General features: G+C 39.8%; 2 protein-coding genes across 4 annotated transcripts in view; both read left to right on the top strand.

The window, feature by feature from the left end:
* LOC140380657 (ephrin type-A receptor 6-like) overlaps nucleotides 1–9,075 on the top strand; it is a 62,606-nt gene extending 53,531 nt beyond the window's left edge. For 2 of the 3 annotated variants that reach the window (XM_072464542.1, XM_072464540.1), the window contains 8 exons: nucleotides 4,858–4,983; nucleotides 5,609–5,794; nucleotides 6,112–6,173; nucleotides 6,282–6,491; nucleotides 6,599–6,748; nucleotides 7,081–7,274; nucleotides 7,637–7,786; nucleotides 8,346–9,075. In XM_072464542.1, coding sequence (XP_072320643.1) covers nucleotides 4,858–4,983; nucleotides 5,609–5,794; nucleotides 6,112–6,173; nucleotides 6,282–6,491; nucleotides 6,599–6,748; nucleotides 7,081–7,274; nucleotides 7,637–7,786; nucleotides 8,346–8,460 — 1,193 coding nt within the window. In that variant the 3' untranslated portion in view covers nucleotides 8,461–9,075. Of the gene's footprint in view, nucleotides 1–4,857; nucleotides 4,989–5,608; nucleotides 5,795–6,111; nucleotides 6,174–6,281; nucleotides 6,492–6,598; nucleotides 6,749–7,080; nucleotides 7,275–7,636; nucleotides 7,787–8,345 lie in introns of all 3 variants that reach the window. The other variant, XM_072464541.1, reaches the window with a different exon arrangement.
* A 440-nt stretch (nucleotides 9,076–9,515) lies between these two features.
* Nucleotides 9,516–11,935, top strand: arl6 (ARF like GTPase 6). The gene is made up of 8 exons (XM_072464543.1): nucleotides 9,516–9,697; nucleotides 10,335–10,476; nucleotides 10,569–10,630; nucleotides 10,710–10,778; nucleotides 10,839–10,933; nucleotides 11,008–11,137; nucleotides 11,448–11,503; nucleotides 11,774–11,935. The coding sequence occupies exons 2-8, from the start codon at nucleotides 10,357–10,359 to the stop codon at nucleotides 11,797–11,799; spliced, it is 558 nt and encodes a 185-aa protein (XP_072320644.1). The 5' UTR covers nucleotides 9,516–9,697; nucleotides 10,335–10,356; the 3' UTR covers nucleotides 11,800–11,935.
* The last annotated feature ends 501 nt before the right edge of the window (nucleotides 11,936–12,436 follow it).

Genomic DNA, 12,436 nt, shown 5'->3' with positions numbered 1-12,436 from the left:
GAACGTTTTAAGCCTGGACTTAGATGAAGAGACTGTGTCAGCGTATTTAACATGGGTCGGGAGCTGATTCCATAACACAGGGGCTTGGTAGCTAAACGCTCTACCTCCTACAGTACTTTTAGAGACTCTTGGCACCACCAGAAGGCCAGCATTCTGAGAGCGAAGAGCTCTGTTTGGATGATATGGTTCTATAGCATCTTTGAGGTAGGATGGGGCCATGTCATTTATGGCTTTGTAGGTCAAGAGTAGAATTTTGAATTTGATTCTAGACTCGACGGGGAGCCAGTGAAGAGACTTCAGCACCGGCGTAATGTGCTCTCTTCTTTTAGTTCCTGTTAGTAATCTTGCTGCTGCATTTTGAACCAGTTGAAAGCTTTTTATGGAGCTTTTAGGACACGCTGCAAGCAGGGAGTTACAGTAGTCTAATCTAGTCGTTACAAATGCATGGATAAGTTTTTCGGCATCACTTTTAGGCAGGATTCTTCTGATTTTGGCTATGTTGCGCAAATGGAAATAGGCTGTTTTACAAGCTTGATTTATATGAGCTTTAAATGAGAGCTCCTGGTCAAATAAGACTCCAAGGTTTCTTACAGTAGAACTGGAGGCTACACTGACATTGTCCAGTGTGGCTATCTGCTCAGATAGAGAGTCTCGTAGATGCTTAGGGCCAAGCACAATGACCTCGTTTTTTTCAGGGTTAAGAAGCAGGTAGTTTAGTGTCATCCAGGTTTTTATCTCCTTCACACAAGTACTAAGTCTGTCTACTTGATCGCTCTGATCAGGTTTCATTGATAAATACAGCTGAGTGTCATCTGCATAGCAGTGGAAGTTAATGTCATGCTTTCTGATAATGTTGCCTAATGGCAGCATATAAAGAGTAAACAGAATTGGACCGAGTACCGAACCCTGTGGCACACCGTTGTAAGTACAAACGGGGATTGTTTCCAAGGGAAGCAACAAATCCCTGTGGTGTAATAAAGAAAGTCAGAGCTTGTCCAAGAATCCTTCCAAACTGAACTTGATAGAGACAAATCTATGTGTGAAATATCAAGACGGAGCAACACAACTGAGAGTAGAACATTTTAGTACATTGATGTTATGTCAGATGACCTTCTCGGCACAACATGATTTATAGTGCCTCAAAACCTTTAGTTATTTGATACTGGGATCCTCAAAAGTATCAAAAATCAGATATTAATATTGAAACTAGATACTCACTTAATAAAAGTATTATTATTTAGTGTAAAAAATGACATTCTATTGTCTAAATAAATTGTGTTTCTTATTATTATAGTATTAAAACTGATATTCAGTATCGAGCCTATTCCTTAGTATCTAAATTTAGTTCAAAATTTTAGTTTTTAGTTTTAAACTTTTAGTTTTTAGTTTTACACTACTGAGAAGGTTCTGCTGCTGACGGGCAGCACCATGTCGAGTAGAGCTCCATAGCTCCACATCCAGTTTGGTTTATTGCTCAACTATCGACTCCTAATGCCAAACCCAACCTTACCTTATCGTGAATTAATAAATGATCATAGCAAAAAAAAAAAATTGCTACTGGATGTGACGGAATTGAGCTCGATTCAGCAGCGAACAGCGACAAACCTCAGCGTCTGCTGCTGGACTCGCTTGACACTATTTGATACTGTACATCAGACTTAAATGTTGTCTTTACGTTTTTCCTGTTACATCATTGCTGAACATTCTTTACTGAATGCCCTTCTCTCAAAATAAGATAAGATAATCCTTTATTGTCCCAAATATATTCTAATTTCAATATAAGCATAACATTAACATTTATGCTTGTATTTTTTATATTGTTTTATGAATTTGAATGTAGGTACTGCAATGTTTTAGTTATTAGCATGTTATAGAAGTCAGAATATTCTTTCCACAGACTTTTGTTGCCTTCTGTTGTGCTCTATAGAGGGCGCGCTCTATAGAGGGCGCACCAACAGACTGAGCTGTCAATAAAGAAAAAGTCTACTCTATTACATCTGTGTTTAGACTCAGGAGACAGAGTTTCACCAAGATGTTCAAAACTGAAATCTATTGTGGACGATGCCTTCAACTTTCCCACAATATGCGCTGACACTGCCGTAAAGTACATTTAGTCCCCAGTTCATGTGTTGGAGCTGTACCAGGGGCTGCTTCACTTATCATTTGTGCCAGTCATCGTGCACAGTGCTTACTGCAGCAGCATCTCCACGCTCAAAGTGAGAGGGAGGAGGAAAAGGGGGAGCGGGAGGAAGGAGAAGGAGGAAAAGGGGGAGCGGGAGGAAGGAGGAGGAGGAAAAGGGGGAGCGGGAGGAAGGAGAAGGAGGAAAAGGGGGAGCGGGAGGAAGGAGGAGGAGGAAAAGGGGGAGCGGGAGGAAGGAGGAGGAGGAAAAGGGAGAGCGGGCGGAAGGAGGAGGAGGAAAAGGGGGAGTGGGAGGGAGGAGGAGGAGGAAAAGGGAGAGCAGGTGGAAGGAGGAGGAGGAAAAGGGGGAGCGGGAGGAAGGAGGAGGAGGAAAAGGGGGAGTGGGAGGGAGGAGGAGGAGGAAAAGGGAGAGCGGGTGGAAGGAGGAGGAGGAAAAGGGGGAGTGAGAGGGAGGAGGAGGAGGAGAAGGGGGAGCAGGAGGGAGGAGGAGGAGGAAAAAGGGGGAGCGGGAGGGAGGAGGAGGTGGAAAAGGGGGAGCGGGAGGAAGGAGGAGGAGGAAAAGGGGGAGCAGGAGGGAGGAGGAGGAGGAGGAAAAGGGGGAGCAGGAGGGAGGAGGAGGAAAAAGGGGGATCAGGAGGGAGGAGGAGGAGGAAAAGGGGGAGCAGGTGGAAGGAGGAGGAGGAAAAGGGGGAGTGGGAGGGAGGAGGAGGAGGAGGAAAAGTGGGAGCGGGAGGGAGGAGGAGGAGGAAAAGGGAGAGCGGGTGGGAGGAGGAGGAGGAAAAGTGGGAGCGGGAGGGAGGAGGAGGAGGAAAAAGGGGGAGCGGGAGGGAGGAGGAGGAGGAAAAGGGGGAGCGGGAGGGAGGAGGAGGAGGAAAAGTGGGAGCGGGAGGAAGGAGGAGGAGGAAAAGTGGGAGCGGGAGGGAGGAGGAGGAGGAAAAGGGGGAGCAGGAGGGAGGAGGAGGAGGAAAAAGGGGGAGCGGGAGGGAGGAGGAGGAGGAAAAGGGGGAGCGGGAGGGAGGAGGAGGAGGAAAAGGGGGAGCAGGAGGGAGGAGGAGGAGGAGGAGGAGGAAAAGGGGGAGCAGGAGGGAGGAGGAGGAAAAAGGGGGATCAGGAGGGAGGAGGAGGAGGAGGAAAAGGGGGAGCGGGAGGGAGGAGGAGGAGGAGGAGGAGGAGGAGGAGGAGGAGGAGGAGGAGGAGGAGGAGGAGGAGGAGGAAAAGGGGGAGCAGGAGGGAGGGGGAGGAGGAAAAGGGGGAGCGGGAAGAAGGAGGAGGAGGAAAAGGGGGAGCGGGAGGGAGGAGGAGGAAAAAGGGGGATCAGGAGGGAGGAGGAGGGAGGAGGAGGAGGAAAAGGGGGAGCGGGAGGGAGGAGGAAGAGGAAAAGGGGGAGCAGGAGGGAGGAGGAGGAGGAAAAGGGGGAGCGGGAGGGAGGAGGAGGAGGAGGAGGAGGAGGAAAAGGGGGAGCAGGAGGGAGGGGGAGGAGGAAAAGGGGGAGCGGGAGGAAGGAGGAGGAAAAAGGGGGATCAGGAGGGAGGAGGAGGAAGGAGGAGGAGGAGGAGGGAAGAGGCTGAGTTTGTGCTTCTTGCGATGTCTTCATCTTCTGCTGCTCTGGGGCATTTTCTCAGCTCAGTTTTTTAGCTTGGTGGGAAAAAATTGTGAAAATATCAAGTGCATATGCAAAGTTGGCAAGCTTATGTGTCAAAATATGAAATGCTAAGTAAGATGCAAAAAAAAAAAAGAGAAGTTCAGTAGTTCAGTTCAGAGTTTTAATCTATATTTTACGCAGTGAAATATGTGAAGCATTTTGATAATGCAACAATCAAAACCAAGGCTCAATAAAACATATTATTTGCATAATGATATTACATAAGTACAGTATCATAATGAATAAAGTTGGGTTATTGTTTCTCTCTATTTCAATATATTCACATTTTTGTTGCTTTGTTTTTTGTTTTGATCATTTATTGATTCAGGGGAAACTTAATAAGACACTGTCAAATGAAACTAACAAACACAAGATATCCAGATAAAATGCCAATAAAACATTCAATGAAACAATCAATAGAATTCACAAATACATAAAAAGACACAAAGAAAAAACACTGGAATTGTGTCTTTAACCAGTGCTTTGAATTCATCATCAAAAGGCACAAAATAATGACCAATAAATTGAAATAGTCTCGTTCCATTGACAGGGAGCAAAGCTGCTGAAGGCTGACTCGGTATTGACTCTTGTGCAGTTGTAAAAAAGAGATGTTCTGAGCTCTCAAGCAGTGAATACTTGAGCTGATGTTCAGTAAACTTGAGCTAAATCAAAAACTGAGTTCACTTTTAAGATTTAAGTTTCCGTTGAATGCATATTTAAAACATCATCATAATCCAGCACTGAAACTACCGTTTAATAAACTACTGAAAATAATATACTTTGTGCAAGGTACACTTCCGTCAAAACTGTGTACATACTCACATACTTTCCAAACATCCGTTATAAAATAATTGTTACTCTTTTTTTTTAATGAGTCTGAGAGTATGATACATTTTCAGTATTAAATTACAAATAATGAACTTGGTCTTAATGAGTGCTCTTGATGGTTCTGTGCGGAAAACATCCTCCCTCAGGCTTTTCCTCCAGATGAATCCTCTTCAGACTTTCCAAACATCTCAATTCCCTCCAAACTAATTAACGTTTTATTTTTCGTATATATATCTCTTTTTTCTAGTGCCGTTTTCTGGGATCAAGACCTACGTCGATCCTGACACGTACGAGGACCCGACCCAGGCCTTGGAGGAGTTTGCTAAGGAGATCGATCCTTCATACATCTGCATTGAGAGGGTGATTGGAGCAGGTAAAGTCTAGATACAGCATGAGAAAGTATATTTACTGCCAGTATTCATGCTGAGTACCACTTTTACGCGAGAAAAGTCACGCCTCATAAAGTTTTATTTTTATTGTTATCTAGCTATAGTCTAAGCTAGCTAATTTGATATGTTATTTATTGTATAGTAGCAGAGGGGAGTCGGTGCACATTTTGAAAGCTGTAATGTTCACTGGTTTATTAAATTGAACAGATTTTCTTGGCTTTCTGGTCCATGAATGATTTCAAAGGTGCCCTCTGTATGTGTGGTTCTTGTAGTTTGGGCGCTATCTACTGGACAGAATATGCAATTACAGTGTTCTTTAGTCTGGCAGAGATCGCCTACTAACTTTTACTCAAATAAATACAAATATTCCTTATGCACGTTCCATCTACAGGGTCATTTCAGATATACAGAATATAAAAAGATAAAAATAAAAGTATTTTCAAAAAGGCAAGTTTTAAACACACTTACAATCCGGGGGTCAAGCTTGTTTTTGTTACAGTGGTTGAAGAAAGTACTTTTTTTTTTTTAATTGTTTGCATTTCATACATTTTGTTATTAAATTGAGATGATAATTAGATTTTGTATTTTTTTTGTAAACTTTTTTCCCAGGTGAGTTTGGAGAGGTGTGCAGCGGGCGCCTGCGTTTACCAGGCCGAATGGACGTCCCCGTGGCAATAAAAACACTCAAAGGTGGATATTCAGAACAGCAGAGGCGGGAATTTCTGCGAGAAGCGTCAATCATGGGACAATTTAGCTGTACCAATATCATCAGGCTGGAAGGAGTTGTCACCAATAGTAAGTTTGATCAATGTATGTATCTTAACAAATGCACTTTACTGCAGAGTAACAGCATGATTTATTTATATCATATTTATGAGAATATTTATGAATTAAGTGTATAGTTGAGGAAGTTTTACAATTTGAGTTGATACATTCTTAAATGTCTTTATGACAGTCTTTGTTATAAAAAAATATTTTTTTAGAATCTATATAGTCCAGATAATGACACTAGTCGACTGGTGATGATTAGTCGATAAAGTCGCCCTAGAAACGTATGTACTTTTGTGATATCCTTGTCATTACCTTTTTTGTTTTTTTAATTGTATTTTTAGGCAGACCAGTAATGATAGTGGTGGAATATATGGAAAATGGTGCTCTTGACTCATTCTTGAGGGTAACTACTTCTTAACTTAATATCATCTAATGGAAAAACAAATGTGTAATAACAGTAGTAGTACTAGTCCAGTAGTAGTAACATGACTTTGTTCTCTCTCTGCTTCAGACCCACGATGGTCAGTTCACTGTGATGCAGCTGGTGGGAATGCTCCGGGGCATTGCACTGGGGATGACCTATCTTTCAGACATGGGGTATGTGCATAGGGATCTGGCAGCTCGAAACATTCTGGTCGACAAGAATCTGGTCTGTAAAGTGTCCGATTTTGGCATGTCCCGAGTTCTAGAGGATGACTCTGAGGCGGCCTACACTGCTACAGTAAGTCTTACTCTGATGTCTCATCTAGTTTGCCAGCAAATGTATAAATACAACAAATAATCTAATAGGTTGTAATGTTTTCAATGTTTTGTATTTTTTTGCTAAAGGGAGGGAAAATACCAATACGTTGGACAGCACCAGAGGCTATTGCTTATGGGAAATTCTCATCTGCTAGTGATGTGTGGAGCTATGGCATTGTGATGTGGGAAGCGATGTCTTATGGTGAAAGACCATACTGGGAGATGTCCAATCAAGATGTAATTATTGCTTACATTTACAGAATAAATATCAAACACAATAATTGAATCACTCACTGCACTGTTCACTTTCTGCACTACATATGCAAATTCAACTGTAAATTTGTGTACATAGTAAACCTATTTTTATTTTATTTATTTTTCATCTTAAAGCCTATTGTTATTTTTATCTCATAGCAGATTTAAAGTGTTCCTCTTTTTGACTTATATAGGGTGGTTTATCATTGTTCATTGTTTTATGTTGCACAGAACCACCAAAACAAGTTCGTATGTTGGCAATAAACCTTTTCTGATTCTGATTCTGATTCTGATTCTAAATGTCTTAATGACAGGTGATTTTGTCCATTGAAGAAGGCTACCGTCTCCCCGCACCTATGGGCTGCCCAGTGACACTGCACCAGCTGATGTTGCACTGTTGGCAGAAGGAGGCGGGACAGCGACCAAACTTCACTGATGTCCTCTCCTTCCTTGATAAACTCATCATTAGCCCTGGGAGTCTGCTTACTCTTGCAAACGATGCTCAAAGGTAAAAAAAAAAGATGATTAACAAGACTTATTAGATACAGTGTATTACTAATGTTTCACCATATACATTATGAAATCATCCATTAATTTATTGAACAATAAAAACCCTATCCGCATTTTTCAACTGATTACTGGCCAAGAGGTAAAAGCAAGCACAGTTGCTGCAGCGCCAATGAATATCCAATTTTAAGTGGCTTAAAGATAATCAGGTGTATTGTCAATATCTGTTGAAATAATATTAATTGTAAATATTTAAATGTGTAAATTTGGATTTGGATTACTGATAAAGTGCTCTCTCTGCTGGTGATTTAAAGTTATGTTCCCTGCACCAGGAGCTGTTTACATTTCTGTCTGTCCTGCCAGCCTCACTGACTCCTCAGAGGATCTCCCAGACTACCCTCTGTTCATCTCCATCGGGGACTGGCTCGACTCCATTAAAATGAGCCAGTACAAAAACAACTTTCTTGCAGCAGGCTACACAACACTGGACTCCATCTCCACCATGAGTATAGAGTGAGTGTCCCAGTAAAGACTAGAACTCATTTAATTCAAATCTCATGCCAGATCTACATAATTATAAGGCAATAAATAATTGCATGTTACAGGTTTCCAACTTCACTAATAGTTACGTCATTTGGTGGGATACTTCCTTATATAATGAAGTCAAATGGTAACCTTGGGTTGTCCAGAGGTTCCATCTTGGATGGCTCCTGGATTATCGGTTTGAGTCTGCACATGTTTTATGTGGAGCAGAAAGGGTTTAGTTCCCTCTCCAACAAAAAAATATTACAGAGATACACACCTAACCTTAACCCTAACCAAAATTATAGCCTAATTTGTCATATGCATAGCGGTTTGTTCCTTGTCAGAAATGGTTAATTCCTTACTTTGTTAGTTGTGATTAAGCCATGATTTCAAATGTTTAAAGTTTAAAAGGTTACTTTTATATTGTACTATGTTGTTCTTTTATTTACTAAAATCATTATGTCCATTAATATCACAAAATAATTGCACTAATGTAGGCATATTAAACATGCATTATAAAAACCTTAAATCTTTTCCTTGTCCGCAGCGACATCAGACGAATCGGCATTTGCTTGATTGGTCACCAAAGACGAATCATCAGTAGCATACAGTCTCTGCGCCTGCAGCTTCACCACATCCAGCAGAACGGCTTTCAAGTCTGATCCCATCATCAATAAAAACTGTTGAACACACTGGACTGAAAGTGAAACAGAGACATTCCACATCACCATTTGATTAATTGCAAAAACACCAGACTGTTAGGTGTAGCAGGTATACCATTCACCGCTCATTTGGGAGCTGTCAGCTGCTGGGCCAGATGTCGTCTAGTTAAAATCACACAAGCATCCTCTTCAGATCTTCAGAAATACAGTCGCCCACAACAACCAAACCTCTGTCAGCACTGGACAAACTCAAGAACTCAGCAAAGGCATCTTGAATTTAGGACTGACTTGCTTCCCGTAGTTTTTTCAAGTGTTCACCAATACGTCTTCTCTCTCCAAGTGACAATCTGAGATGGATGCGAAGGTGTCAAGATACCTCATGAGCTGATATGACGTGGAGATGTGTGGTACGAGTGGAGAAAATTATGAATTGTTCTAAGACAGTTCCTTTGATTGAAAGTGTGGTAAACACAATCATGTTTTTGAACTGAAGACCATTGAATGTCAAAAGATTTTATAGAAATTTATCCTCATGATAATGCAGTATGTCTTGTACAAAGTCTTGTGAAAGCTGTATGTTTTATTCATTTCCTTAATAAAACAAGGTTATTTTAATAGTTTTCTTTCAAGCTCTACCAGTGTAAGGCTTTTTACTATCTCATTGTCAAGAGCCACAATTATAAACCTTGTTGAGATGCACACACCCTCTTAACTGCTGTTGAAGAACACACACGTTTTCTGGACATGAAGATGTGTCAGGTGAGTTTGTCAAACATCTGAAAGCCACAGAGATACAATAGGATTTAAAAGTTAGATGTAATTGGAACCAATAATTGAACAAAAAACAGTGAAACACACATAATGCCTGCTGTTAACAAAGGTGTGACTTTCTTGCTTTAATTGAAAATAAATACAAAAGCAAAAATAACAATTGAAATCAAATATGCATTGATTTGTAGTTGTTTTTTTGTTGTTGTTTTTTTCTCCTTTCTTACCATTGACTTTTCTTAATTTGGCTACAGGACCTTGTTTGCGCTAAGGAGGCAGATGACGTCATTACGTTACGTACATGGTGGTCTCCCCGGCAACAAGGTGTAAATAACCCAAAGGAGGCGAGTCGCGAGCATGAAACACAGAAACGATGCTCTGAGTCAGATCCCTAAATGAAACAAGCTCATCCCAGCGCAGACCACACCTTGAAGTGAAAACATTTGAAATACATCCAAGGTAAAAGTACGTAACATTTCACTGGATGGACCTGATGTTAATACTAGCAATAGTGCTAACGCTAGCTAACTACTGATGAATACATAACGTGTTTGAGATGTTTCGTTTGCATTCATTCGGTTTCACAGTTAAACATGAATTATGGTGCGTCATATGCAAATAATAAAAACGCTAATTGTGCTGTGAAATATACCAAATAGTAGAATTACTTTGTAAAGCATGTTGTCGTTTGCTCCTTTTACCGACAAAGAGATTAACAGGAGGTTCGAAGCTAGCAAGCTAACGTTAGCATCTCACAGAAGCATTATAAGGTCTCAAGGTAGGCAGAGATAAATAAAGCTGGACATACATATAAAGGAAAAAGATCATAAGTTATTACTATGTAATACGGCAAGCATGCGTGTATCATGTGGCTAGGGTGATATACAACGCGGCACTGTAGAAAAAAACATTTTAAAATACAATTAACAGTTACAGAGCTCTGTCCTGTGCTAAAGAGTCTCTTACTGCTCAGTAGTGGGAAGACCTTATATTGAGCCCAGGGCAGAGTTGTCCTGCACAATCTTCTCATAACCCTGATATTATTTACACAAAATCATGTTGTTTCCATTATTACACTGACATTACATTTTTTGAACAGGTGAGAGCGACGGATGTGTTGAAGAGTCAATGGGGCTGTTTGATAAGTTGGCCTCATGGCTCGGCCTGAAGAAGGAGGTGAATGTGCTCTGTCTGGGTCTGGACAACAGTGGGAAAACCACCATTATCAACCAACTGAAACCCTCAAATGTAAAGACATTTGTACTGAATACATAAAGTATTGAAAATATTTGTATATTTGAGTTTTCACTAACTCTCATTTAATTTTAAATTATTTTAAGGCTCAAACTCAAGACATTGTTCCTACAATTGGTTTTAGCATTGAAAAATTCAAGACGTCAAGGTATATTGGACTTCAGAACTCTATTCTGTATTAAATAAAAATACATGTTATTTGACAAGTGTTTTTGGCCTTTTTCTAGTCTTTCCTTCACTGTGTTCGATATGTCTGGCCAAGGCAGATACCGAAACCTTTGGGAGCACTATTATAAGTAAGCCTTTAATTATTAAGAATTGTTTCGACAAAATGTGTAATATTGTTTACTTTGCAGGGAGGGCCAGGCTATAATATTTGTCATTGATAGTGCAGACAAGCTGAGGATGGTTGTGGCAAAAGAGGAACTTGACACACTACTCAATCACCCAGGTAAACTAACTCAAAGCTAGAGTAAAGGTTTTTGAGAACATATATAAATACTTATAGTATGTCCTTTTGTGTAGATGTCAAACACAGGCGGATCCCAATTCTGTTTTTTGCCAACAAGATGGATGTTCGGGATTCACTTTCTTCAGTTAAAGTCTCACAACTGCTCTGTCTGGAAAACATCAAAGATAAACCGTGGCATATCTGGTGACAACAGGATTCTATTACTTGAAAATCAAAAGTGTTAATTATTCATAATGTATGCTATAGCATAGTAATTAGCTTTTTTGTCTTATTTAATCCTAAAGGTTTATAGAGAAAGAGGCACAGTTTAGTGCAATGGTTTCAGAGTAACTCTACTGTCTACTACTGTAACAATGAGATCGTTAATGTTTTCTGCCCTTTTTGTGCTGACATGTCACAAATGTCTTTTCTTTTCCTTATATATTGATGGAAATGCAGTGCATAGAAAATATGATTTCATCAAAAGAAACATGTTGGAACTTTTATGTTTCAGCGCCACCAATGCGTTGAAAGGTGAAGGTCTACAGGAGGGCGTCGACTGGCTTCAAGGTACGAGCAAACTTCAAGATGGGTATTTGCGTCTTGTATATTTATGCATTAACTTGCATGTTGCATGTTTTTTCACACTCTCACACGATAGAACAAATTGTTCAGTAAGTATTGTAAATCTGTATCTTAGACTATATGGAGTACATTTCTGTATTAAACTGTGATTACCAGTAGTGAAAATGTAGACATGTGAAAATGCGTGAATATAAATTGTGTAACCTTAATGCCCTGTTTTGATAGTGCTTAAAGTTTGTAAATCTTTTTCTTAAGATCAAATCAAAACACTGAGAACGTGAGGTCATGAAGAGCAAGAGTGTCGAGCTGAATGATGAACAAAAGATTATTTGACGTACACCAAATGACAACTGTATCAAACTGAAATCAAATGAGTTTGTTTTGATTTTTGTTAAATAAATATGTTATCCAGAGGGATTTAAAAGTAGGCAATTCTTTTGAAACATATACAATTAGAGTAAAATTTGTACATGTTTTAACTTACTTTGTCAAATCCAGTTCTGTCCTTAACTCACCTCGTCTGCAATATCTACAATATATCATGATTTCTATCAGTTGACATGACATTTTGACATAAAATATACAATCCTTTTATATCTACTGACAATAATTATGAATATTGTGCCAGTTGCCTGTTTTCATCAGGTCTTTGAGCATGTGATAAGACCTTTTTAAATGTTGCTTAAATTGCTGTTAGAAACTGAAGAAAGACATGTTCTAATAGTCAATGTATTTTGATAAGCTGTAAATAGTATTAAGAATTTACTCTGATGATTAATTATGATTAACAAAATAATTATGAGTGTATATTAAGTTATTTTAAGTAGTTTTATCTCGGCTTTATTTTACTACAGATTTGTCTACAGAGGGGGCTATTGTAGATTAAATGTAAATGAATCACAAGTAATTTTAAAACAA

The sequence above is a fragment of the Eucyclogobius newberryi genome, unplaced genomic scaffold (genome assembly GCF_026437365.1).
Source record: "Eucyclogobius newberryi isolate DKJ021-1_F unplaced genomic scaffold, fEucNew1.0.hap1 SCAF_5, whole genome shotgun sequence".
NCBI lineage: Eukaryota > Metazoa > Chordata > Actinopteri > Gobiiformes > Gobiidae > Eucyclogobius > Eucyclogobius newberryi.
This window is presented reverse-complemented; position numbering and strand designations above follow the sequence as displayed.

Coding starts and splice junctions, on each gene's coding strand:
- arl6 (XM_072464543.1), top strand. CDS start 10,357: ATGGGGCTGTTTGATAAGTTGGCCTCATGGCTCGGCCTGAAGAAGGAG. Junction 11,138..11,447: donor GATAAACCGTGGCATATCTG/GTGACAACAGGA, acceptor TTTATGTTTCAG/CGCCACCAATGCGTTGAAAG. Junction 11,504..11,773: donor GGGCGTCGACTGGCTTCAAG/GTACGAGCAAAC, acceptor CTTTTTCTTAAG/ATCAAATCAAAACACTGAGA.